The 24,124-nt window shown below is 35.2% G+C and overlaps 5 protein-coding genes and 2 non-coding genes across 9 annotated transcripts; 5 read left to right on the top strand and 2 right to left on the bottom strand.

The window, feature by feature from the left end:
- The first annotated feature begins 481 nt into the window (after positions 1-481).
- TRNAA-AGC (transfer RNA alanine (anticodon AGC)) lies at positions 482-554 on the top strand. Its single transcript has one exon. It is a non-coding gene; the product is annotated as a tRNA-Ala (tRNA).
- A 718-nt stretch (positions 555-1,272) lies between these two features.
- On the top strand, positions 1,273-3,272 carry LOC125193797 (putative polygalacturonase At3g15720). Its single transcript, XM_048091681.2, has 8 exons — positions 1,273-1,398; positions 1,518-1,652; positions 1,748-1,903; positions 1,996-2,013; positions 2,097-2,307; positions 2,580-2,661; positions 2,748-2,970; positions 3,051-3,272. The coding sequence occupies exons 1-8, from the start codon at positions 1,273-1,275 to the stop codon at positions 3,270-3,272; spliced, it is 1,173 nt and encodes a 390-aa protein (XP_047947638.1).
- A 3,995-nt stretch (positions 3,273-7,267) lies between these two features.
- On the top strand, positions 7,268-7,340 carry TRNAA-AGC (transfer RNA alanine (anticodon AGC)). The gene has a single exon. It is a non-coding gene; the product is annotated as a tRNA-Ala (tRNA).
- A 723-nt stretch (positions 7,341-8,063) lies between these two features.
- Positions 8,064-10,466, top strand: LOC125193788 (putative polygalacturonase At3g15720). The gene is made up of 8 exons (XM_089063704.1): positions 8,064-8,189; positions 8,732-8,866; positions 8,941-9,096; positions 9,187-9,204; positions 9,298-9,508; positions 9,588-9,669; positions 9,781-10,000; positions 10,092-10,466. Exons 1-8 carry the CDS (start codon positions 8,064-8,066, stop codon positions 10,317-10,319), a joined length of 1,176 nt encoding a protein of 391 aa, XP_088919830.1. The 3' UTR covers positions 10,320-10,466.
- A 2,634-nt stretch (positions 10,467-13,100) lies between these two features.
- Positions 13,101-14,899, top strand: LOC125222242 (hypersensitive-induced response protein-like protein 1). The gene is made up of 6 exons (XM_048124756.2): positions 13,101-13,224; positions 13,468-13,663; positions 13,807-13,927; positions 14,006-14,097; positions 14,170-14,266; positions 14,349-14,899. The coding sequence occupies exons 2-6, from the start codon at positions 13,472-13,474 to the stop codon at positions 14,708-14,710; spliced, it is 864 nt and encodes a 287-aa protein (XP_047980713.1). The 5' UTR covers positions 13,101-13,224; positions 13,468-13,471; the 3' UTR covers positions 14,711-14,899.
- A 1,307-nt stretch (positions 14,900-16,206) lies between these two features.
- Positions 16,207-17,477, bottom strand: LOC125193785 (22.0 kDa heat shock protein-like). Of its 2 annotated transcripts, none has more exons than XM_089064093.1 (3): positions 17,190-17,477; positions 16,640-17,076; positions 16,207-16,472 (listed from the first exon to the last, which is right to left on the bottom strand). In XM_089064093.1, exons 1-3 carry the CDS (start codon positions 17,290-17,292, stop codon positions 16,401-16,403), a joined length of 612 nt encoding a protein of 203 aa, XP_088920219.1. In that variant the 5' UTR covers positions 17,293-17,477; the 3' UTR covers positions 16,207-16,400. The 2 variants fall into 2 exon arrangements, with proteins under 2 accessions (XP_088920219.1, XP_088920220.1); XM_089064094.1 differs by having other exon boundaries at positions 16,640-17,068; positions 17,190-17,382.
- Positions 17,478-17,520: 43 nt separating this feature from the next.
- On the bottom strand, positions 17,521-22,864 carry LOC125222225 (isochorismate synthase, chloroplastic-like). Of its 2 annotated transcripts, XM_089064092.1 has the most exons (16): positions 22,711-22,864; positions 22,399-22,590; positions 20,617-20,837; positions 20,353-20,470; positions 20,156-20,272; positions 19,941-20,087; positions 19,766-19,840; positions 19,604-19,672; positions 19,409-19,527; positions 19,225-19,282; positions 19,023-19,133; positions 18,764-18,848; positions 18,515-18,612; positions 18,339-18,431; positions 18,185-18,256; positions 17,521-17,811 (listed from the first exon to the last, which is right to left on the bottom strand). In XM_089064092.1, the coding sequence occupies exons 1-15, from the start codon at positions 22,825-22,827 to the stop codon at positions 18,194-18,196; spliced, it is 1,683 nt and encodes a 560-aa protein (XP_088920218.1). In that variant the 5' UTR covers positions 22,828-22,864; the 3' UTR covers positions 17,521-17,811; positions 18,185-18,193. The 2 variants fall into 2 exon arrangements, with proteins under 2 accessions (XP_088920218.1, XP_047980701.1); XM_048124744.2 differs by lacking the exon at positions 17,521-17,811 and having other exon boundaries at positions 17,847-18,256.
- Between the last annotated feature and the right edge of the window lie 1,260 nt (positions 22,865-24,124).

Raw genomic sequence — 24,124 nt, 5'->3', positions numbered from 1 at the left:
TAACAATCTAAGAAGCACAACTTCCTAATTTATAGTATTATGAAATTTATTTTATGGACGGTGGATATATCTCTTTTATAAGTATATTGGATTAATGTGGATTGTGTTTGAACTTTGAATCTCGGATGGAGGCATGGAGCAGAAAAATTTCTTTACTATTTTAATTAATTTTATCCTTTATTGAAATAAATGAGAAGCATGCTAAGACTTGTGCTTAAAAATAGAGCCTTAGAGACTTTCACATTTAGTTAATAAAGGGAGAAGATGAAAAGCAAAAAAAAAAAATTGATAGGCTTTTAGGATGAAGGATAATAAAGATGTACGATTATGGAAATTTATAACAATGGACAGTTTTTACATTTTAGAAATGAAAATGATGCGCAGAAAATTGAGAAAACAAAAGTTGTCAATAATTCGTTAATTGAAACCTGTTTGTTGTAGAATTAATATTTTTAAAAGCATAATAAAAAATATATATGAAGGGGATGTAGCTCAGATGGTAGAGCGCTCGCTTAGCATGCGAGAGGTACGGGGATCGATACCCCGCATCTCCATTTTAATCAATAAATTTTCTTTTTTATTTTGTTGGTATACGTTGGGCTTTATTTACAAAATACTAGTATTACGATTCTATTTTTTGCGGTATATTTTGGGCCTTCGTTTGTGCTAGTATGAATTTTTTGTGTGCAGTTTCAAATAGTAATAATTTTTGTATTGATCTTAAGAGAAAATATTGTATAATTACGCAGTTCAAATTATATAAATGACATATCATGAAATAATATCTACATTATCGTATCACATTTAATAATACATATATATACATGTGAAATATTATCAAAAGTGCATATCAGTAATCATCATATAATATCAATATGGTCGAATTAATTATATAATAAATAAAAGCTAATTTTAAATTTCTAACTATAACTTAAATTAATAAGGTTGTAATTTTGAGTTATAATTTAAAACAAAGGAACTGGGTTTCATTGCCTAAAACATTTTTCAGTTTAAAATTATTTGATTAAGATTGACATGCAATATTATTATATTTATTATTTCATTATATTGTATTGCACAAATTAATTAATTATTATCTGTTAGATGATGATATTATGATTACGATTCAATACGTGAAATATCATCTAAATAACATATCATGCATAAAGTAATATCTATATGATCGTGATCACATTCAATAGTAGTACATAATATAAATGCATGTGAAAGTTTTCAAATCTTCTTTCTGATACTTAAAAAAGAATTCTTAAAATGATAAAAGCTTTCAATTTGTTAACTTTATTTCTTGTTTGTTATCCAATCGTAACAACGTCGACAGTAGTCTTCAACGTTGTTGATTATGGAGCAATTGGCGATGGACAAGCTGATGATACAAATGTAAATATAACTATTTTCCAATTCAAAATGACGTCACAATTTTGTTTTATATTTTGTGTTTTATTGATCGTAGATTTGGACTAGCAAATTTAGTGAAAATGTGGGTTGTTTATTGACAGGCATTTGCAAGAGCATGGGAAGAGACATGTGCATCATTGTCGCCTCCGGCCATGATAATTCCTTCAGGGAGGTCATTCTTGATCCAACCATTGCGCTTCATGGGCCCTTGTGAATCGAACCCTCTCACCATTTTGGTCTGTTGTCTCTCTTAATTGAATTAATTAATTAACAAATTAATAGTTTCGAATTCCATTTCCTAAATTGCAATTGCATATATATGTTGTTGTAGATAGATGGGAATCTAGTGGCGCCTATTGATCCTTCAACTTGGAAATGTGATGCCAATGACTGTAACCAATGGCTCTACTTCCACAAAGTCGAGGGCTTAACGCTGCTCGGCCAAGGCATCATCGACGGTCGTGGCCAACAATGGTGGATGAACAAAGTATATATGTCAATAATAATATTTATTTTATACTTTGTACTACTATATAGTATGATGATGTTATTTCTAACACAAAAATGTTTTCTCTTCAGGGCCAAACCAGACCAAGCGTGAGTCCTTTCTGTATGATTATAATAGTATATAGTATGATGATGTTATTTTATACACGTATCTGAAATCTAAATTTTGATAGCTTATGGAGATCTCAAACTCAGCTAATGTCAGAGTAGGTGGCGGTCTGAGATTTGTGAACAGCCCTTTGATGCACCTCATCCTCCACGGATTACAGTCGGTGTTCGTCTCTGACATCACGGTACAATCTCCGGAGGACAGTCCCAACACTGATGGAATTCATATTCAAGCCTCTACAAATGCCCATATTGATAGTTGCATTATTGGGACAGGTCCAACATTTCTTTCAATATTTAATACTCCCTTCGTCCATTAAAAAATAATCTCATGTTTCTATATCAGCCTGTCCATCATTAATCTCATCCAAAAATGAAAAATTTCTCCAAATAGAGTATATTTATTCTACTCACTTTTTTCTCTCTCTCTCCTCTTACTTCACTAATTTTTCTACAAAACTTGTGTTGTACACCAGTAAGACTACTTTTGGTAGAAGGAGTATTTGCATTTTAGCATATTTTGAAGTTAATAGTCCAACAAAATGTAGGGGACGATTGCATTGCAATACTTAATGGGTCGTCGAATGTAAGGATTACAAACATCAAATGTGGACCTGGACATGGAATAAGGTCAAAGATCACCTTCATTCTCCCTCCAAATGAAAACAGTATGTTCATATCTTATGATAAAAAAAAAAATTCTTGATTTATTGCAGCATCGGAAGCTTAGGTAAGAATGGACAAGAAGACAGAGTCGAAGATATTAGAGTGAGCGACGTTGTTTTCTTAGGCACCACCAACGGTGCAAGGATCAAGACATGGCAGGGAGGAAGAGGGTACGCTAGAGACATACATTTTGAACGATTTTGGTTTCGAGACACAATTAATCCGATCATCATCGACCAATTCTACTGCAATCAACGCCAATGCACAACAAGTGTAATTAATTATAATTAATTTTTCCGACAGAAGAGATTAATCATGGTTACATATTTAATTAGTGAATTTGGTGGGTGCAGAATTCAGCAGTTGAGATCAGCAACGTGAGTTTCAAAATGATGGTGGGAAGTTCGGGGAGAGAGAATGTGGTGGTGTTCAACTGCAGCGAAGCCGTTCCTTGTCGGGATATCGTGGTGGAAGACATGCACATTGTCGCGACGGGGGATAAGCCGGCAACCTACGGCTGTGCCAACGTCCAAGGAAGAGCTCAAGGCCATCTCGTTCCTAATATTGCATTTTGATTTACACACTATCTATGAGCCCGTTTTCACTTGAATAGATCAAATCTAATAAGTTATCATAAGTTAATGTAAACCATCCAATCTTTAATTAGTTAAAGAGACGATAAAATGTGTGCGTATGTTGACCAAATTGTAGAATGGTTGATGCTCGAACAAAGGTCACAGGTTCAGTCCTCCTTAGCGTAACCTTTAAAATTTATGTTTATTTACCAATAAAACAAAGAGAGGATAAAAGATAGAATATGTTATTCACCATTAGTCATACACGGAAAAAGGTAAATATAATTATGAAACCTATGATGATCATGAACATGGAATATTTAGAGTTCAAAGAAAATCAATTGAACAATCCGTCTACTTTTACATGTTAGGAGCAACCTACGCGACTTAGCAAAGCATAACGAAATCTAGAGCATTGAAAACAACAAAAAAACACATGAAATTGAATCCATGTGGAATAAAACTGCAAGTCCCACCTAGCATCAACACGTCACCCAACCGGTTATAGGTTACTGGACTGAGGTGCAACACTCACTCGACTGGGTATTACTTTTGGCACTTAGTCACCCGGTCTGGTATTTCTTTTTGGACTCGGTATGCCTCCTCGGAGGGGTCACCCAACTGGGTACTAAAGTGACACGAAAACTATTGTAAAACAGAAATGCAATCCATAAATATAAATACTGGAATTGAAAGAACATTAATGAAGCTGAAGACTACATTGTGCTAGATTGTTTAATCTAAACCATTACAAGAGGTCTTCTATGTAGAAGGCATTTTAATGTAATCTTCTACACTAGGAAGACATATTGCCGTGGTGAACAATATAGACCTAATCATTAGCTCTAATAACAAAAAGATGAAACTTTGACTATTTTCGTATCTGCAACTTTGAATGTTGAGCTTTGTCTCTTGCATTGGAACAAAAACTACCCGGGCGGGTGTTTGCTAGTGGTATATGCGATAATTACAGTCGGGTGCCAAAGTGGCATAGCAACTACCCGACCGAGTTTTATTCTTTAGATAGAAATCACTCAAAACATTGTCCTCCACCCGACCTGGTGCCACCTCGGCATTCATCGACCGGGAAAAACATCTTATTGTAACAACCTGGCTCCCAGGCTGACGATTCTCCCCACAGACCAACACAAGTCTTTCCAGCGTATTTTTTCCTCACTCACACGCTCCCTCGGAGATAATTTCCCAGAGGATCACCCATCTCACAATTGCTCCATATGAAGCACTAACCTTGAAGTTCTTGTGAGAAGGATGCCCAAAAGAAAATAAGATGTATCTGTTGTGTTGGTACGAGTATCACCTATCAAATCTATTAAGATTCTCCTCAAATATACACTTCCCACTACCAAAAAAAGTTGAATAACTGATGGAATTACCAACGTGGCCAATTCCTCGGTAATTACTGATGGAATTGCCGACTGAAAAAAGTATTAACGATGGATTTGATGGATTTCCGACGGAATTTCCGTAGTCCGTAGCTAAAAATAATTGCCAACATGTAGATTACCGACGAAATTTTCCGACAGTAAATTTGTTGTTTTTATGTAGTGCCCATACCGACATATCCTCGGAATCCCTCTCGTTCGGATGTGTTTCGATTTATTCTTGCCTCCTCCGCTTCAGATGTAGAAGTTGCTCCTTATCCGGGCCTTTGCACCGGCATCACTTCGTATTCTTGCCCCGGACGTTACATTTATTGAGTCTGAAAAATACTTTAAAATGCATGAATCTAATGTGGGAATGAGTAGCATATTTGAATCTCAACATCTCATATTTGCCAAGTTCCTTTTCAGTTTTTGGTTTAGTACTGGCATCTAATATCTGTTGGTTTTAGGGAGTTACAAGAGATAATCGGGCGTAATACAACCCAAAATGGAATACAGAAAAGAACTGAAACGAAAATTACAAATGGAAATCGGAACTACAAACTTTAGAACAGGAAATAGCCGAGTCGAGGAGGCCTCTTTCCGCAAGACGAGATACGCCCCGGTAGTGCTCTTCGGATTGGCGTTTCGTCCCCAAAGATAAAACGGCTGCGTCTCTGGTGAAGCAGCACCGCTATCAGCAGAGCTCCGGCAAACTGGATGGAGGAGAGGGCAGAGCTTCGACAGAAGAACAGTGCAGAGAGAGAGAGAGAGCTTATGATGCAGAATGCTTTCTAGTGTTTGATGTGTGTAGAATGCATGGAATGGCTAGCCTCGGTCCCCACTGCAGGGGGTCAACGGCCATAATGGCCGTCATTAATGCTAGACCGTAACGGTCGTCGGTTACAAGCTGTAACGTTCGGGCGTTACGAGCCGTTACACGCTCAGAGCTAGAGAGGCCGAGTCTAGAAGACTCTAGATTCGTTCACGACGTGGACTATCACGTGTCAGCCACATTGGCAAGGACAAGGGCAAGGGCAAGGGCTCGGGCTCGAGGCTCGCGGCGGGGCGGGCGGCGCGCGCGTGTGCGCGCGTGTGGGCTCTTACAGCCCATCTTAGTCCACTATAATTATTACATGTACTAATCCTTCTTATTAAATACTAGTTTAATAAGGTTGTAACTTCCAATGTGGGATAATTAACTCTCTTAATTATTCCCTAAGCTTCTCTCATAGTTCATTAAGTTTGCAATTTTGCACAACTTTAATCAATTATTTCTCACTCACCGGGAATCGGATTTGAGAAAATAAATATACCACGGTCATCTACTCCGAACGTAGATCGACACTATATTATTTAATTTCACAAAATTAAATATCTCGTTGAAATTATAATTGGTCAAAGTTCATTGACCGGGCATAGATTCCAACAATATCAACTTTAATATATTTTCATAATAATTTACTTGGATTTGTGCCTTTAAATGGTACAAAGTCATTTTCGAAATGTATTCAAATTTATACAGTGTTTAATTACCTGAATAACTTCCATCAATCTTTGAAAGGTAAATTTAACTTTCATATACAAACTAATTTAAATTATTAAATACGCCATTTATTTTTAGTCTCAATTTTAGTTCTATCCACTAAATAATAAAGTAATTTTCAATTTTAATTACAAATAGTAATATTCGGTTTTATGGTCGTCGGTGTTACATTTTTTTTTCCTTCTCTTTTCTGTTCATTCACTTTTAACTTACAATTATAATTTTTTTTCTCTTTCTATTTTATTAATTTTATATTAAAATATTTATATTTTACACTAATAGTACTATTTCTAGTTGACAGAGTGAATATTTGTTTTAAAGAAAAAATAGAAGTAATTGTATTAGCTTAAAAGACAAATAAATGACATACATATTTAAATAAAAAATTCGATATAAAAAATTTGTGGCAGTAACATATTTGTTATTTATTTTATCTTTAATTCTTGTTTGTTACAGATGATAAAATACCATTTTAAATTTTTGTTTGAACTAAAATACTATCCACAATATGTTAGCTCAAATAGAGAATGTAATGATGAATAGCTTAGTAATTTCATCCTACTATCTAAATCCAATTTTCAAATTGTAAGTTGTGTAACCTACTAAAATGATGAGTAAATATTTTTAAGTTGAAACTTGGACTTTAACACGGATTTTTCCTGATTATAAAATAACACAAATTATTCATCAAACTAACATGCGTACTAAGCAGACAGTTAATAATTGTTCCATTACTATTATATAATTAGGGAAATTTATAACAGTGTACAGTTTTCAAGAATGAAAAAGGCATGGATAGAAAAATGAGAAAATAACAGTTTTCAACCGCGTTTTAAATTCCTTAATAGAAGTGTGTTGTCACAAACTTATTTATTTGAGAGAGACCTACGTCTGCGTTTTATCATTAGAATGATAATTTTTACTATTAGGGACAATTTAGCAGGGAAGATAAGTAAACAAAATAATAATAACACACATTTTATGTTATTTTTGGCCATATAACGAAATATTATCTATCCTACCAAAATACGATTGGATAAAATATATAATTAATAGTGACAAACACAGGGGATGTAGCTCAGATGGTAGAGCGCTCGCTTAGCATGCGAGAGGTACGGGGATCGATACCCCGCATCTCCATTTCTTATTTAATTTTCAATTATTATTTGGGCTTTCTTACATAATTTTTCTATTTTGATTTTTGTGGCATAATTTGGGCCTTCTTTTGGGCTTGTAAATATGCAGTTCAAATTATATAAATGACGTATCATGAAATAATATCTACCTAATCGTATCACATTGTGTAATATAATAGTATATAAACATGTGAAATAATATTTTAATTACATATCTATCAGATAATACCAATATGATTGTACCTATTAATTATATAGTAAGTTAAACCTAATTTTGAATTCTAACTATAATCTTCTTGTACATATTCAATTATATGGACTACTACGTATTTGTTTTTGCATTTTAATATGTTTCCAATACAAGCACATTAGTTGTACAATTTTACCACGTTAGTTTGGAATTATTCCACAACAAAGAAAGTGGTTTACATTACCTAAAATATTTTTTTAAATTAAAATTATTTGAATAAGATTGGCATGCATGTAATATTATTTGTATTTATTATTTTATTATATTGTGTAGCCCAAATAAAATTATTGATTAATTTCTAAGATTATAATATTAAATGATTATTACAATTTGATACGTAAAATATTATCTAAAGAACATATCATCAAGCAATATATAAAGGTATATAATCTTTATCATCACATATAATAATATACTAAGTGAAGCCTTCATCAAATCATCTTCTTCCTCCCGATACCTTAAAAAAGAAGTCGAAAAATGAGAAACTCTTTCAAGTTTTTAGCTTTTTTTCTGGTTTGTTATCCAATCTTAACAGCGTCGACACCATTCTTCAGCGTTGTTGATTATGGAGCAATCGGCAATGGACAAGCTGATGATACACTGGTAACATCTTCAAAGCTCAACTATTTTCCCATTGGAATTGCATCATAGTTTTATTTATTTTTGACGTTTAAATGTTGTGTGACATCAACTAGATGCATAATTTTAATAATGTTACTAGTTTTTTTTTTTCTTTGATTTCTTGAGAACCTAATTAAAGCACGTGCCTGATTATTTATTTGGATACGAGTACTATCAAATTACATTGAAAAATTAAGTTGATGTTTATGAAATTAATCGGACCCGTTATTGCAACGCTATGCTGATGCAACAGTTTCGGATGTAAACAAAACCAAGCTATGTAATTACACTGAATTAGTCGTTTAAATCATAAAATTTAATCAATTTATAACCTCTAATTTCACTCTTTTGGTTTAGTGATTTAAAGTAAGAAAAAAAAAATGAAAAACTACACAACATAGTGATAGTGATATAAGGGGCTATATACGAAAAAAAAATTGATTTTTGAAATTATGATGAACTCAAGTTTATTGAGTAGATTTGGAATAGCAATTACTGAAAATGTTGGTGTTTATTTGTTGCAGGCGTTTGCGAAAGCATGGGAAGCAACATGCGCATCATTGTCGTCTCCGATCATGAAAGTTCCTTCAGGGAAGACATTCTTGATCCAACCGTTGCGCTTCATGGGCCCTTGTAATTCGAGCTCTATTACTGTGAAGGTGATGTCTTAGTATATATGGAACTAATTATATCTCCAACTCCATTTATATTAATGTGAATGTGATTGTTGCAGATAGATGGGAATCTCGTGGCGCCTACTAGTCCTTACTCGTGGAGATGCGATGGCAATGTCTGTCACCAGTTGCTCTACTTTCACGAAGTCGATGGCCTAACGCTGGAAGGCCAAGGCGTCATCGACGGCCAAGGCCAACAATGGTGGCAGAATACAGTATGTATCTCAATAATTAATATTACTTCATTACATATATCATCTTCTAAATTCATGACTTTCTAATATATGTGTATTTTTCTTTTTCAGAACATGTACAGACCAACTGTGAGTACTCCTTTCTTTATATAGTATTTATAGTAGTACATATTAACTGATGATGTCATATTATATACGTATGTGAAATTCGAATTTTGATAGATTATGGAGATTGCGAACTCAGATAATGTCACCATAAATGGTGGTCTGACGTTTAAGGACAGCCCTTCAAAGCATATCGTCCTCAACGGAATTCAGTCGCTTTCCATCTCTGGCCTCACCGTGGAAGCTCCTGGAAACAGTCCCAACACTGACGGAATGCTTCTTCAGTATTGTACAAATGTTCATATAACAAGTAGCAGAATTGGGACAGGTCCTCCCATTTCTTTAACAAATTAATTATTTTTAGCATTTAATTAGTAATTTGAAATTAAAAGTCGATCAAAATGCAGGAGACGATTGCATTGCAATAATTAATGGGACGTCAAACGCAAGGATTGACAACATCGTCTGTGGTCCAGGACATGGGATAAGGTTATATTTATTTATTTTTTATTCACTTTTAACACTGACGTGAGATACTGTTATATTTATCTATTTTTCATTTGTTAACACTCTAATCAATAGAATCGTATTTGATTTCAGCATCGGAAGCTTAGGCAACAATGGAGCAGAAGCCATAGTCGAAGATATTACAGTGAGCAACGTCCTTTTCAGAAACACAACCAACGGTGCAAGGATCAAGACATGGCAGGGCGGGAGAGGGTATGTTAGAAACATACACTACGAGAAATTATGGTTCCATGACACGATGTATCCGATCATCATAGACCAATTCTACGGCGGCAACCAATACATAACCAGTGTAATGAATTAATTGTAGTTAATTGTTAATTGCTCCGATCCATGGTAATTAAGAGATTAGTAATCATGGTTTATATATGAATTTGGCGCAGAATAATGCGGTAGCGATTAGCAACGTGAGCTACAATGTGTTAGTGGGAATTTCAAGCGGAGATGAAGCGGTGGTGTTGAATTGCAGCAAGGCTGTGCCTTGCAGGGATGTCGTGGTCCAGAACTTGCACGTTGTCAAGGACGGGGGCAAGCCAACCACCTTTGGCTGCGAGAACGTCTTCGGAAGAGCCCTAGGCCACCTCGTTCCTAAACTTTCATGTTTATTGTAGTCGTAAGCTGAACTTGGATTTTATTAAGTTCATTGTTACTAGTATTTTTTTGGATTTGACTTACAATTTCGAATTTTTAAAATTGTAACATTACCCTCAAGTTTTTTGAGCTAACTTCAAATTAGAGGTTTGCACTTTTTAAATTCATAGATTTCTGGAAAATCATTATTAACGTTTTCCTCTACAAATTTTTTAGTCTCTCTTTTATCCATTCAATTTTAACTTAGAATGCACCAATAGTTTTTTTCTCTTAAATTTCATCAATTTTAAGTTAGGAATGCGATATTAAGATTGTCTCTATTTCTCACAAAATAAACAGGAGTTACAAAATTCGTGGTAATTTACATATTGATCTTATTTAGATAGATAGATATGATTCATAACGAAAGCTACAATAAATAGTATCTATCCATTATATTGTAATAAGATAAGTAGTATTTATATTATGCAATAAGAGAAGTTGTATTATACACTCAATTAATTCCACGACTTTTTTGGTTGACTAATGCACAAAACTATCCAATTCCTTTAGACCATAGTATATTAGTAGTATTATAATTTATACCAACGTTGAAAGTATCCAAGTTGGAATTTTAAGTTTTTAATAAATAAACATTTAACAAAGACTAGAATAAAATGGAAAAGGAAAAGGAAAAGGAAAAGGAGCTCTCACTTGTTTGGTTCAAATACAGTAAATATGTATAAGTAATATGAAAAAGAAAAGAGTAAATAAATATTATAAAATGGAAAAGGGAAGAGTAAATAAATATATATAGTAATAAAATGAGAAAAGGGAAAACGAAACAAAATTGGTGTACTGTTCTTGAACATAGTAACTTTTAACTTTTGCATAGTAATAGGACACATGATCATATCTCAACAAGTTAGTCAATTAGATAGAACTTGTACATACAAGATAAACATCAAGTTGATGTCGTATACAATAATGTCTTCACCATTAAATCTTATAAAGTGGATATAAAATCAATTCTTTGAAATTGTCAATTATATAATATAAATCTTCAATCATATATTAAGTGGTCATTGATTTGTGTTTCAGAGCTACCCCATTCTCTACTCGAACACTTCAGAATATGGCGCAAAGAAAAAAAATCCTAAATTAAAAATTAAGAATTTTATAACACAAATAGATAATTGTATCCAAACACAACTGATATAAGTTCCTTGAATTTCCTGAGCAATATGGTAGCAATATTCTCCACTTGGGATAATAATTAAAAGAAAAAGAATAGTGTGAAAATTTCACTATCTACAAAGCAGGCCCACTGGACCACATTTCATTATCAATTTATTATGATAACAATTAAGGCAATTTAAAGTAAATTTCTCATTTCTATTTCTGATTGACTTTGCTAAGTCGACTCAAAATACCAATCCCAGTCACCACCACAAATTTATTATTTTGAACCCTTCACAATTTCACATGATATATTGCCAGCCTAGTTTATGAGCTATTTAGTTCTCGATACTGAAATTTCGAATAATTATTTGTCTTATTATATACTATCTTCGTCTTCCAAATATTGGCACACTTTGAACCGGCACAGGTTTTAAAAAATGTAATGGAAAGTGAGTTGAAAAAGTTGATGGGACGTGGATCCTACTTTTAAAGTATTAGTTATATAATAAAATGTGAGTATGAATGAGTTAGTGGAATATGAGATTCACTATCAAAAATGGTAATAAGTGAATTGTGTCAAATTTTCAGGGATGGAGGTAGTACTATATTCGTTAGATGTCACATTTTTTTGAACTAGTTAGACAAGGAATAGGGTATGCTTATTAATCTAGTAATATGAAGAAAAAGAAACTGAGAATGATTGAATTAATTATCAGCAATAGCTTTGTATTTAATGTTTTTTCGTTTCTCCTACACAAAATATCAAGCCAAAATTTAGAAATTGCTAGTTTTAGTTTTGCTTATTTTTTTTATCTTAGTTGGCATTAAAAACAAGAAAAATTAAATAAATAAGGGCAGCTCCTTGATTGCGACTAGCTATGTAAAAGAGTATTTGGATAGGGACATGATGAGGAGAAGGACAAATCTTTAACTCCGAAACGAACAAAAATATTCCAAAAAAATCCAATTCAGATAATTGACGAAAAAAAATATCTCAATCCTCGCATATACATACAGGTAAACAATATAATACTCCATCCGTCCCCCATTAAAAGTCACACTTTTCCATTTCGGTCCGTCCTTAATTAAGAATCACACTTCATTTTTACCATAAATAGTAAGTAGGTCCCACATTCCACTAACTCAATTCACTCACATTTTATTATAAAACCAATATAAAAAAATGGGTCTCACATCCCACTAACTTTTTCAACCAACTTTTCTTTACATTTCTTAAAATCCGTGTCCGGTCAAAGAGTGACTCCTAATAGGGGACAGAGGGAGTAGTAAGTACTCCCTCCGTCCCGACTAAGATGACACATTGCTTAGCCGGCACGGGATTTTAGGAGTTATTGGTTAAAGTGTTTAATTGGAGAGAGAAGATGAATGTAAGTATTAAAGTAGAAAGATGAATATTTTAATAGCAGTAAGAAAAAGTGGTTGAATGTATTAATTGGAGAGAGAAAGTTACCAAAAAAGGAAATGTGTCATCTTTGTTGGGACAAACTAAAAAGGAAAACGTGTGATCTTAAGCGGGACCGGAGGGAGTACTAAACTACGGACAAATCAAGAATTCGAAATTTTATGAATTTAATGTAAATTAACCAATTATAGCTCGCGTAATTAATGATGATGTTTCTTAGGAACCAAGCAGGCAACGCGCCAGCAAGTAGCACACCCCTTCCATTATTTATAAACCCCCACCAAATTCCCACTTCTCTCCATAGGAAAAAACCCATCTTTTTACTTCGTAGGCCAAGAATTGTGAGTCCTTTTTAAAATTTGATCTTTTACTGAATTTATGTTTGTGTAGATGATCTTGAGGTCGAATTCTTGAAAAATTAAGTTATTTTCTTCAACTGTAATTCGGTAATTGTGTTTTCTTGATCGTGTTCATTCACTTTCACTGCACATATATTTCTTGAAATTGTGTGATGGGTCGCGCCTGATTGACTGATTCTGGTAAATGTTGTGTAAGTAGTGAAAAGCTGATGTCTTTGGCTGTAGGAGAATGGGGAATTACCTGTGCTGCTGTATTCAAGTTGACCAATCCACCGTTGCGATCAAGGAGCGATTTGGGAAATTTGATGAAGTTCTTGAGCCAGGTTGCCACTGTTTGCCTTGGTTTCTTGGAAGCCAGATGGCTGGCCATCTCTCTCTCCGTCTGCAGCAGTTAGATGTCAAGTGTGAGACCAAGACCAAGGTTTGTCTATTCTTTGGTGGATTGTTAAGATGTTTTTATGTACTAGATGGAGATGCTATGCTTATATCAAGATTGTAGTTTAGTGAAGAATATGTGAGTGTTATTGTTGATGTTCATGTGAATGTGATGGTTGTGTGTATCAGGACAATGTGTTTGTGAATGTGGTGGCCTCGGTGCAGTACCGCGCCATTGCTGAAAAGGCCAACGACGCGTTTTACAAGCTCACCAACACGAGGAGTCAGATTCAGGCCTATGTCTTTGATGGTAAAAGTTTTGACAAGTTTATGGTTCATAGCATAGATATTTGATTCTGTTGTTTTCTTGTGTTTTCCAATTGTGCAGTGATCAGAGCCAGTGTTCCGAAACTCAACCTTGATGATGCTTTTGAGCAGAAGAACGAAATTGCTAAGGCTGTCGAAGATGAACTTGAGAAGGTAAAGCCACCTCTCATTAAAATTATGTGAATTCAGGTGTGTAGCATCTTATTGTGTTGCTCTTGCTTGTAGGCTATGTCGGCCTATGGTTTTGAGATCGTGCAGACGCTGATTGTCGATATAGAGCCGGATGTGCATGTTAAGAGAGCCATGAATGAGATCAATGCAGGTAGAGTGTGTTTATGTTACTACTTTTTAGTGCTAAACTTAGAGAAAACTCGAAATTTGGTTCTGATTCGTAAACATAACAGCTGCTAGGTTGAGGGTGGCTGCTAACGAGAAAGCGGAAGCTGAAAAGATTTTGCAGATCAAGAGAGCCGAAGGTGAAGCAGAGGCCAAGTACCTCTCGGGTCTGGGTATTGCTCGTCAGCGCCAGGCAATTGTGGATGGCTTGAGGGACAGCGTGCTGGGATTCTCCGTGAACGTGCCTGGGACCACTGCCAAGGATGTCATGGACATGGTTCTCGTCACCCAATACTTTGACACGATGAAGGAGATAGGCGCCACCTCCAAGTCTTCCGCAGTCTTCATCCCACACGGACCAGGCGCTGTTCGTGATGTGGCCTCCCAGATTCGCGACGGCCTTCTTCAGGCTTCCCAGCATCCGGCTTAACGTCAGCACCTCATCAAAAGTTCGTCTTGTTAAATCGTTATTTCATCGTCTTTCTCAATTTGTGGATACTTCTCTGCATTCAGCCCTTACTGATTTAGTGTTTTTATTCTCTGTTTGATGAGTTTGGTAAACATGTGTTTTGTACAGTAAGTTTGCTTAATGATATTAATTACTATGTTTCTATCATAATTTGGCATTTACAGCTGTTGCATTATATGCTTCAGATTTCAATCCTTCCTCTTTTGTCTGTCATTTTTGCAAGATATCCTTCTCATTTTTAGAACGAATCTTCTTCGAGTCTGAATGCGTATCCATGGTTTTTGTTTTGTTTGTCGCCTCCTCGTCCTCTCCCTCGAGCTCATCCTTCTCTTCTTTTTTCGGCATTTTCTGCTCTTCGGCTGCAGCGCCGTGTTTCTCTTTTTTTTTTAATCTTGTTTTTTTGCTTTATTTGAATCATCAGCGCAAGCCACATACATGTAAGCATGCAATGTAAAATGTAAATGTAAGATGATCAACAAAAAATATAACTATTCAACACATGCATTATAACAAAAAGGTCAGATTGAACAGACCTAAATACACTTAATTTTTGGATATTTTTTTAATGATTGAAGCCAAATATCTCAGATTCTCAACAGTATTATTTATACTTGTCAAACTAAAACAGTGGAGCAAATCAGACCAGAAAGCAATGGCCTATTACAAATGACCGAACTTTTTGGCATATAGATGTAATCCCACCACTATTTTAATTAAAACAAAATTAGAGCCAATTCGATTTCACCTTTTCCTAGTGGATAAAGATTATTCTTTGATTAAAATAACCGCAAACTAGTTCTCTTTTCCTCTATCAAATTCCAAAGCTTTGCTCTGTTTTCAGATGCTTGGTTGAAACAGAGAATTCTATAATGACTGATTTTTGTTTCTGTACAAGGTAATTGACTAAATCATGGAGACGCATGATCTGGCACATCCTTCTTGTCAAAGTTTCCACCAACATTTTGAAGAAAAAGTGGTGGGAAAGCATCCCTTTTGGTCATCAGGTTCATATTCTTCAGTGCCCGTTGTCAAGATTGCAGCTTTCGAGCTAGTTTTTGTCAGTGATATTATTTGGATCGGGTTATGTGCTAAACTTGGATTACTGTCTTCATTTGATGCACTTTGAGATGTCTGGAATTTAGTTAGTAGTGATTAGTGTGTGCACTTTGTGTTCTTGATTGCTTTAGTTTATTTGATATACATTCATCAAGAGTTAATACAAGAATTAGTCAAGATAATGGTGATTGTTAGTTAAGCAGAGAAGAGTGGAAATGTGATAAAGGCTTTGGATTCAAACTGAGATATGGCTAATATTCTTTGATCCTTTTGTGGTTTAAAGCATACACAGACTGCATTTCGTTTTCGCATGTCCAGTTTTCGGCATCTAGGATTGAGTTGTGAGATTATTTTAGTCATTAGGGGTTGAATCTAGGATTGAGTTGTGGAGTTGAATCTCATGAACCAAACACACTAAAAATTTAATCTCGGATAAAATCTTGCAAACTGAACACCCCTTTACAAGAAGCTTAGTCATCGTAGTATTTCGACTTTTTCGAATTTGTGGACTAATTTTGGAATCTGATCCTTGTTAGATAAAAAGGTCCTCTATCCGATGTTGCTTCTGCTGCTTTCCTGGGATATTCTTAGCTCGTTATCTCTTGAGAAAGTTCGGAAAGACTCCATCTTTCTTCGCGTCATCTGCTGCTCTTTTCTTGTTGTCTTTCTGTTAAGAAATTAGGCCCTTATCAGACAATGTACACTCTTCCACACACAAAACCACCTCTAGCCTTTTTTTTAGATAAAGTGATGAAATGAAAGTGTTCAAGAACATAACTAAATAATGGAAATCTGTAAAAAAAACAGCGTTTATCGATATGTTTCAAGCACAACCTGTGGAGTCGACTGGTAATGGTGAGAAACAAAAACTCCCAATGAAAATGCTAGTAAAGATGTCAAAACAAGGCTTCCCCCCGTCTTCATCATATTCGACATTTTCTGCAAGAAACTGCTCTCCGGCCTCTCTCCAATTGAATCATTCTTGTTGGTGTTCTCTTCTGCGCTGTCGGAAGGGCTGTCTTGAGCTTTAAGGTCTCCCTGAGCTGAGCCTCGGATTGAGTTCTCGACTTTGGAGTCGTTTTTCTTGGCTATAGTAATGTAGTAGGTCTCGTCCTCTAAGATGGCATTGGTTTCTTCGATGTTACAACCTTCTGGTACTTTATATGCCTGCTCGAAATGTAGGATGGTGTTGTCGTTGGCCTCCCTTTCTCCGCTCACAATGACGTGGCCGTGGCTATCTGTTCGAATCCTCACTTCATCCTTCTTGAATCCTTGCACATCAAAACTTTAGACACACAGTTGTTTGTATTGTGCAGATCAAATGTTGTTTAATTAACCTTTTATGTTCCATTGAAAAAAAAAAGTTTTATATATTCAATAATACCTGGAACATGAAGGAGCAAACAATGGGAATCAACAGTCTCTGTCCACCAAGAGGAAGGCAAAACATACTCATATTTCATATTTCTGGGGTTTCTCCTTTCCATTTATGATATTTTTTTGGCAAAATTTTGCTATGCAAATTGAAAATGATGTTTGATGGTTAGCTGAAGCTTATAAAACAGAATCAAAATCTAACTTTACTTGACCAATACAACTTGTATCTGATCCTAACTTTCCATGTTTGGTTTTGGCCAAGACACAGAGCCTTTTACTTATTCTTTGCTTGGCTTTGTAATTCATTAAGTTAATAATTATTAAAATGATAAAAAATCTAAAACAATACCACTATTTTATTGATACTGGGGAACTGCTCTTTTATGCTTGATTTTACATTATCTTATGTATAGAGTTAAAAAGAAGGAAAAAAAAGAAAAGGTACATTGTGTATATGCTTATTTTAGGTTGTTGTATGCAGTCGGAGAAGGCATTGGCAAACTGAACCAGGCACGAAGATGGCGTAGACGAAGAGTGGTGAAGACGTAGTTATGGATTTATCAAACAATCCTAACCACAGATTTGCAGAAGTCCCCTGATATGTTATCAGACCAAATTCAAGATTGGCCCTTTACATTGCAATCAAACCAACAAAAAAGGTATGTCAGCAAAAAAAAAGGTAGCTTAATGTAATTTACAATATATTCTGTTACTGCTACATCATATACATGAATAGAATGATATATATTTACAATACATTCAATCTCAAGAAATCATGTATGTCTGTCTCTCTATATATATACGTGTATATACAGTTCGAATAATGGCTGATCGCCAGCCGGTTATGTACAGAAAAAAATGGAGAACATATTTGACAACCTAATTACCATTGAAGGGACCAATATGGTCCTCCATCATATATCTTTTTTTTCTTTTGCATTGTTTCACCAAAAACGTCGTGGCGAACGAAAGGCATTCATTAGTCGAACAGATGAAACTGACCTTTTCAAGTTAGAGTTCGACTATCTCCCTCACTGGCACAAGAGGTGCCTCGTGTTTCATCAGTTTGGTGAACTACAGATAGGAAACAACAGGTAAGGTTAACGCTTCGTGAAATTACTGCTAATGTGCATGCACATGCGGTCGAAGGGCATACCTGTGAAGTCTTCAGCTCCAGTTCTTTCCATTCTAGGGAAGAATCGCTTCCTTCTACGATCCCGGTTCCAGCATAGAGTATCGCGCCAGAATCCTTATAAATTTTAGCAAACTCGTCGTTTAGTTAAAGATTATTGAATGCATCTCATAATCAAAAAGAGATATCAGTTGCCTAACCTTTCCAACCAGTGCTGACCTTATTCCCACAGCAAACTCACTCTCTGCACCACCAAACCATCCAACAGGGCCGGCATACATTCCACGATCAAACATTTCTGCACAATGTAGCAATTAATATCGACTTATTTCTTTACAAGGACACTGGCAAATGAAGTTCGAACATCTGAAGGAAAAGGAAAGGATGACAGCAAACGCAATGCAGTAAAAAAATTATTATGTTACGGAATTATAATGGAATATGCTTACCAGTTTTTGATATCAACACCCGCGCCTCCTCTGAAGGAAGGCCACACACAGCAGGAGTTGGATGCAGGGAAGACAAAATCTTAAACTGTAAAGCAGGTAAACTATCTCATCAACTAAAGTTCATGCTATGAAATATGAAGAAAAAGTCGGCTAGATTTTGTTAAACGTGTTTTCATGAAGCGAGATTCATTATCTTTCGAATTTCTTGACAATGGTGTGAGAATTGAAACAGGAGGCAGTGGGATTCGGTTTATTGTACCTCATCATCTTCTTTCTGCAGTGTGCCAGTCAGTTTCGCATAAAGATGTTGAACGCGTGGAAGTTTACGTAGAACCTTGCTAGGCTTAACAACTGTGGAGGTACAAACATCCTGAAATAGAACATTGAGAAAGGTAAACTATGGTTTCACTCTGAAAGATGATCCGAAGTGATTAATGAAATCGCTTTATTGCTTTACTTGCCTCGAACTTTGTTCTAATACTTTCTCGTACTACAGAGAACTCGTGGTGATCTTTGGCACTGCAAATAAATCAATATAAAGAGATAGGCTATAAATTCTGGTGCAAGTGTACAACGTTACGAAACTCAAAGCTTCAACGTAGCATGAGACGATCTGTTTAATCTGAGGCTAGAATGGAGAATGACCTAGAAAGTAAATCTTGTCCTATCTGTAAATCCAGAGACTCAGTTCCACCTCTAGCTCGTGTTCCAGCCAAAGCCTCACTGCAGACACTGAGTCGGTTTCGATAGAATAGTCGCTCTGGCTATTAACAGAAACCATGGTAAGCTAGAATTTCATTTTACATTGATTTCTTGATAAATAAAGCAAGAATAACTCACAGTGTTGCCAATGAATGCTGGCGATTCGGGAGGCTGAAGACAGAACTGATAAGCATTGACCCCTTCCACCTACATAGAATCAAGAGAAACGAAATGTGAATCAATCACTATATAACCAATGTGAATCTCCCGTATTCAAAGAAAGAGAAACGAAAACGAAACCTGTAAGCTTGTGAGCCACTCCAAAGGGTCAATCTCTACTGTGGTCAATACTCTGCTGCTACGTGCGAGGACAACCTGTATTTTAGAGACAGAATGCTTGCAATCAGAGACGAAGGGGCAAGAACTCTTCATATATGGAATGTCAAGCAAAGCTAGCATGTCACTAATGTGTAACCTTAACGAGCGATGAGTTTTTCGTAGTTATTATGTCCAGAGCTTGCTTAACAGCTGAATCCCATGAAGCTTTATTGGGAACATGAGCCTGGTTGAGCACAACAGCACGATGGCTAGTTCCGTTTATTCGCTGGACAAGAGACGAAACCTGTAACACGAATTAACAATAAGCGACTGATGTTCAAATTAATGAAAAGATGGAAATTTAAGCCAGACCTGCCACATGGTTGCCTCAAGTGCAGCAATAGCTTCTTCGTAGGTCCTTGACAGGCAATTGTCCCATGCGATAGTAGCTGCGATCATCGAACTTCCTTGGAACTCATTGAACTCAACCTGCAATTAGTGTTCAACACTATGTCAAAAAAACAAAAGGCCACTTTTGGATTCAAGAAAAGGTAAAGAAAGCTATTTACCTGAGGGACCATGAAGTAGAAAGAACCGAAACCCTCCCACTCGGGAGCTATATCAGACCTTGCATCAAATCGCATTGCGCCATAAGCACGGATCAATGGACTATTCTTGGACAAGAACCTACGTTGAGATAAAAACAAGATCAGGATATCATATGGAACTTGTATGACAGCATTGTAATGCAATACAACAGAGGTTTTCCACTTCAAGATGAAAAAAACAAGCCCCTTTTATCGCCTTCGTCGTTTTTCCTACAAAATTAATACCTTTTGATGGAATGCCAATCGTCCAAGGAGAAGGGGCGGAGATGGCGGAAGGAGACAGCAGAGCCAAGGCCGGCAACACTGACCAGCTTCTGCTTCTGAGAAGTATCGTTGTGGTCGATATCGTTGGAATCTCTGCCGGAAAAGTAACAGCGAGGAAGGAGAGTACTGTGATTTTGGCAAGACAGCCACTCAAGAGCTTCTATCTGCTGCACGATCGGAACCTTTGCATACCATAATCACCCTTTCATTAATTCTTTACTTCTTTTTAGATCAACATGTAAAATTAAATTCTAGTAGTACTACTACTATATTACCTAACCAAAAAAAAAATCCATTAAAAAAATTTACAAATTCAGTTCAACAAAAAAAAGTCAAATTAATTTGGCTTGCAATCTAGCTCTAGCCCAGTATTAAGGACATGCTGCTAAAGCAAAATCATAAGCATCTGTTTATTCAACAGTCAAAATATAACTACTTTCAATAAATGTAAATCTAGTGGTTTCGTGATGGTCATCTAAATATCATTGCACTACATAAGATAAATAATTCAATTTTATTATCAAGAAAAAGTCAAGTTTATACACAATTTATGATAGCTATAAGATTCTACTTTTCCTTTTGACATTAGCATATGAATTTATAGGACCTCTTAGACTATTTGGCCAAAAAGCGAATAATCTACTAATCATTAATGTAAGAGATCACTTTTACTCTATGAGTAATAAATGAATAATATGGGAAACAATATATAAAATCACACTAAAACTGAACAGTTGAAACATTCATATTTACCAACGAACAATTATCGGTAGATAACGAGAATACACGTTGCACGTTTGCACAACGCTATGCCCGACTTGGATGTGCACAGACAACTCACTGACGGTGTTTGTCGTCAGTAATCCGCCAATGATTTTATTGTCATTCGTACATCCGTAGGCAAATTTTTCACCAACAATATTTTGAACTCTCGTCGGTATTACTGACGGATTTCAGAGATTTGCCGATGGTAGAATCCATCAATAAATGCTAGCAAGTATTGCAATTCTAGCATGCAAGTCTATTTTTATTTTGAATTCTAGCATGTAAATTGCATTTAGGCTGGGATGTCATCAACTACTAAAATAAAAAGGTTTCAACTGGATATCCATTCAAAAAAAGGAAATTAAACTGATATTAAATGAATTAGACGGAAATGTCAACATTTATTTAAAATCTAAAAGTTCCTAGGTAGCCCTTTGTGTTATCTTTAATTCCAATAAAGAAACTAAAGGTGGCTATCTAGTTATTCTAGCTGTCGTTATATGAATAATAGATACTTCAAATTATTTCCTCTGAACCAAAAAAACTCAAAATAATATGTATTCTTTCTTATAGGAACCTTTGCATGGCTCAAAGCTTACTTTTCTCTTTTGCCGATTTTACGATCATCTTCCACTTGAATTGCCACTCAATTCTTGCTTCAATTAAGAAAAAATACATTTGACCAAAATATCACACTGCACTTTAAAAAAAAAAAAATTGATTGGCCCTTTTCTTCACATCTTTGTTGAACATGCAAATTCTTCTAAATTCCAAATGTGATTGCAAATATAGGATAAGGATCAAGATTGGTAGAATCAACCATCCTCTCACATCCAACCACGTGGCAAATACCCACAAAATTTTTTAATTCTTACTCATTTTTGCATGTCACTTAAGGTCATGGTGGCAACAAACTCTAATTCCACAAATTTGAAAAAAGAAAGAGAAAAGATGGAAGTTTTTGACTATATGAGTTACCTCAATCCTAATAATGCCGGAATCCGACGTCGGAGAGGCGGTCTTGAGGTCATAGAGAGCGGAGTTGAGGCGGTCGGCTGCCACAGCCGGAGTGGGGGCAGCCCCAAGCGTCCGGGTTTCGATAAGGCCGAGAGGGGCTCGAGGATCGCCGCTGCAGCCATTCATGGACAAGGAGCTGAGCTCCTTATATCTCTATCGAAAAAAAAGATGTGTAGCAATATTATGTGGTCAGCACCGCTTTATTGGTTTGTACCTTTGTATTTGGAAATTTGAAAAAGGACAAAATTGGAAGAACAAAAGTCACGTTCTTACATGATGAGGGAGATGGATTGATTGTCTTGCAATTGCAGTTGGGGATGAGAGAGAAAATTTCATGGGCTCTATGTCCATGAAACGGCCAGTGCATTGTCTAGTTGTACCTGCTGCCATGTTTTTAGTTTTAGTATATGTGTGTGGGTGTGATATTTATGGGGCTTTGAAAATGTTATGGAGGCAATATGCATGTGAAGTTGCACAGTATTTATACACACAAAAGTGTGACTTGACATGCCACAATTGGTTTAAGTAAATTAATTAGGTCTTAGTACAAAATGAGGTGTCATTAATTAGTTAGGCAGTTAGTTGAAATATTTTCCCTTTAATTCTCCACTTGGGAACTTTCTCAATCCAAGTACTCCATTACTTTAGTCAAAATAAATAGAAAGAAAAATCGAAAAATTTTAGTGTTTGGTCAAATTATGAGACCTCATGACTTTTAAAATCTAACGTAACAAACCATGAGATTCAACGCTTGTTCTCATTGGACCACAAGACCTAATTTAAGGGAAATTATAGTTATAAATCTTTACATAAATGTAAATAATTGTGAGTTTAAAAGCTTAATAGAATATGATGCCTATTTTTTATATTGATTTTATAATAAAATATAAATAAAGTGAGTTAGTGGAAAGTACGATCTACTTACCATTTATGGTAAAAATAAAATATTACTCTTATTATGAAACGGATCGAAATGACAAAATGTGACTCTTATTATGGGACCGATAGAGTATTATGTCTCCTTCGTTCCAACTACGTTAAGTCAAAACTTTTGGATCTGGAGATTAAGAAATTGTGTTGAAAAGTAAGAAAGATGCATAAAGTAGAAAAAATAAAGAGAGAGTAAAGTAGGTGATGAATAAAATAAGAATGATTAGATGTTTTATAGATTTTGCCGAAAAAGGAAATGATGACTCAACTTTATTGGAACATCACAAAAAAATATGACTTAAATATTTAATTGGGATGGAGGAAGTAGAAGATATGATATATGAGCAGTCGTACGACAAATTATCTTGTAATTTGGAAATTGTTGTTGTTTTAACTTTTAATTGATATACTATAATATACTACTACATCCGTCCCACATTAAGAGTCACAATTACCTTTTTTTTACTCATTTAATAAAAAAATAATAAATAGTTAAAATGAAAAAATAATAAAATAAGAGAATGAAAAATATAGAGAAGACGGACTTAGTAACATTTTACAAAATAATAAACAGAATAAAGTGAAGATTACATCAAAGAAAAACTATGCATAAATAAATGCTCTCAAAAGGAATCTTCTTTATAGTTATACTTCCTTGTTATATTTTGTCACTAAACTAACATGCTGCTCTTTAAAATAACAAATTAAATTTGGATTTTTATGCAATTTATAAAATTATTAATATGGATGATAAATT

The sequence above is a fragment of the Salvia hispanica genome, chromosome 2, assembly GCF_029641045.1.
Source record: "Salvia hispanica isolate PSC_SH4W2 chromosome 2, Shi_PSC_v1, whole genome shotgun sequence".
Classification (NCBI taxonomy): Eukaryota; Viridiplantae; Streptophyta; class Magnoliopsida; order Lamiales; family Lamiaceae; genus Salvia; species Salvia hispanica.
Note: the sequence above shows the minus strand (reverse complement) of the source record. Positions and strands in the feature narration are given on the sequence as shown.

What these genes read in the sequence shown, in the direction of transcription:
- LOC125193797 (XM_048091681.2), top strand. Translation starts at nt 1,273, where the DNA reads ATGATAAAAGCTTTCAATTTGTTAACTTTATTTCTTGTTTGTTATCCA. An exon ending in CGAACCCTCTCACCATTTTG is followed by an intron (nt 1,653 to 1,747) that starts GTCTGTTGTCTC and finishes ATGTTGTTGTAG; the next exon opens with ATAGATGGGAATCTAGTGGC. An exon ending in TAGTTGCATTATTGGGACAG is followed by an intron (nt 2,308 to 2,579) that starts GTCCAACATTTC and finishes AACAAAATGTAG; the next exon opens with GGGACGATTGCATTGCAATA.
- LOC125193788 (XM_089063704.1), top strand. Translation starts at nt 8,064, where the DNA reads ATGAGAAACTCTTTCAAGTTTTTAGCTTTTTTTCTGGTTTGTTATCCA. An exon ending in CGAGCTCTATTACTGTGAAG is followed by an intron (nt 8,867 to 8,940) that starts GTGATGTCTTAG and finishes TGATTGTTGCAG; the next exon opens with ATAGATGGGAATCTCGTGGC. An exon ending in GGTCCAGGACATGGGATAAG is followed by an intron (nt 9,670 to 9,780) that starts GTTATATTTATT and finishes ATTTGATTTCAG; the next exon opens with CATCGGAAGCTTAGGCAACA.
- LOC125222225 (XM_089064092.1), bottom strand. Translation starts at nt 22,827, where the DNA reads ATGGCAGCAGGTACAACTAGACAATGCACTGGCCGTTTCATGGACATA. An exon ending in AGTGGCTCACAAGCTTACAG is followed by an intron (nt 19,673 to 19,765) that starts GTTTCGTTTTCG and finishes GATTCTATGTAG; the next exon opens with GTGGAAGGGGTCAATGCTTA. An exon ending in GGTGTTGATATCAAAAACTG is followed by an intron (nt 18,613 to 18,763) that starts GTAAGCATATTC and finishes TACATTGTGCAG; the next exon opens with AAATGTTTGATCGTGGAATG.
- LOC125222242 (XM_048124756.2), top strand. Translation starts at nt 13,472, where the DNA reads ATGGGGAATTACCTGTGCTGCTGTATTCAAGTTGACCAATCCACCGTT. An exon ending in TCAGGCCTATGTCTTTGATG is followed by an intron (nt 13,928 to 14,005) that starts GTAAAAGTTTTG and finishes CCAATTGTGCAG; the next exon opens with TGATCAGAGCCAGTGTTCCG. An exon ending in TCGAAGATGAACTTGAGAAG is followed by an intron (nt 14,098 to 14,169) that starts GTAAAGCCACCT and finishes TCTTGCTTGTAG; the next exon opens with GCTATGTCGGCCTATGGTTT.
- LOC125193785 (XM_089064093.1), bottom strand. Translation starts at nt 17,292, where the DNA reads ATGGAAAGGAGAAACCCCAGAAATATGAAATATGAGTATGTTTTGCCT. An exon ending in TTTGCTCCTTCATGTTCCAG is followed by an intron (nt 17,077 to 17,189) that starts GTATTATTGAAT and finishes TTGATGTGCAAG; the next exon opens with GATTCAAGAAGGATGAAGTG. An exon ending in ATTACCAGTCGACTCCACAG is followed by an intron (nt 16,473 to 16,639) that starts GTTGTGCTTGAA and finishes ATTTCTTAACAG; the next exon opens with AAAGACAACAAGAAAAGAGC.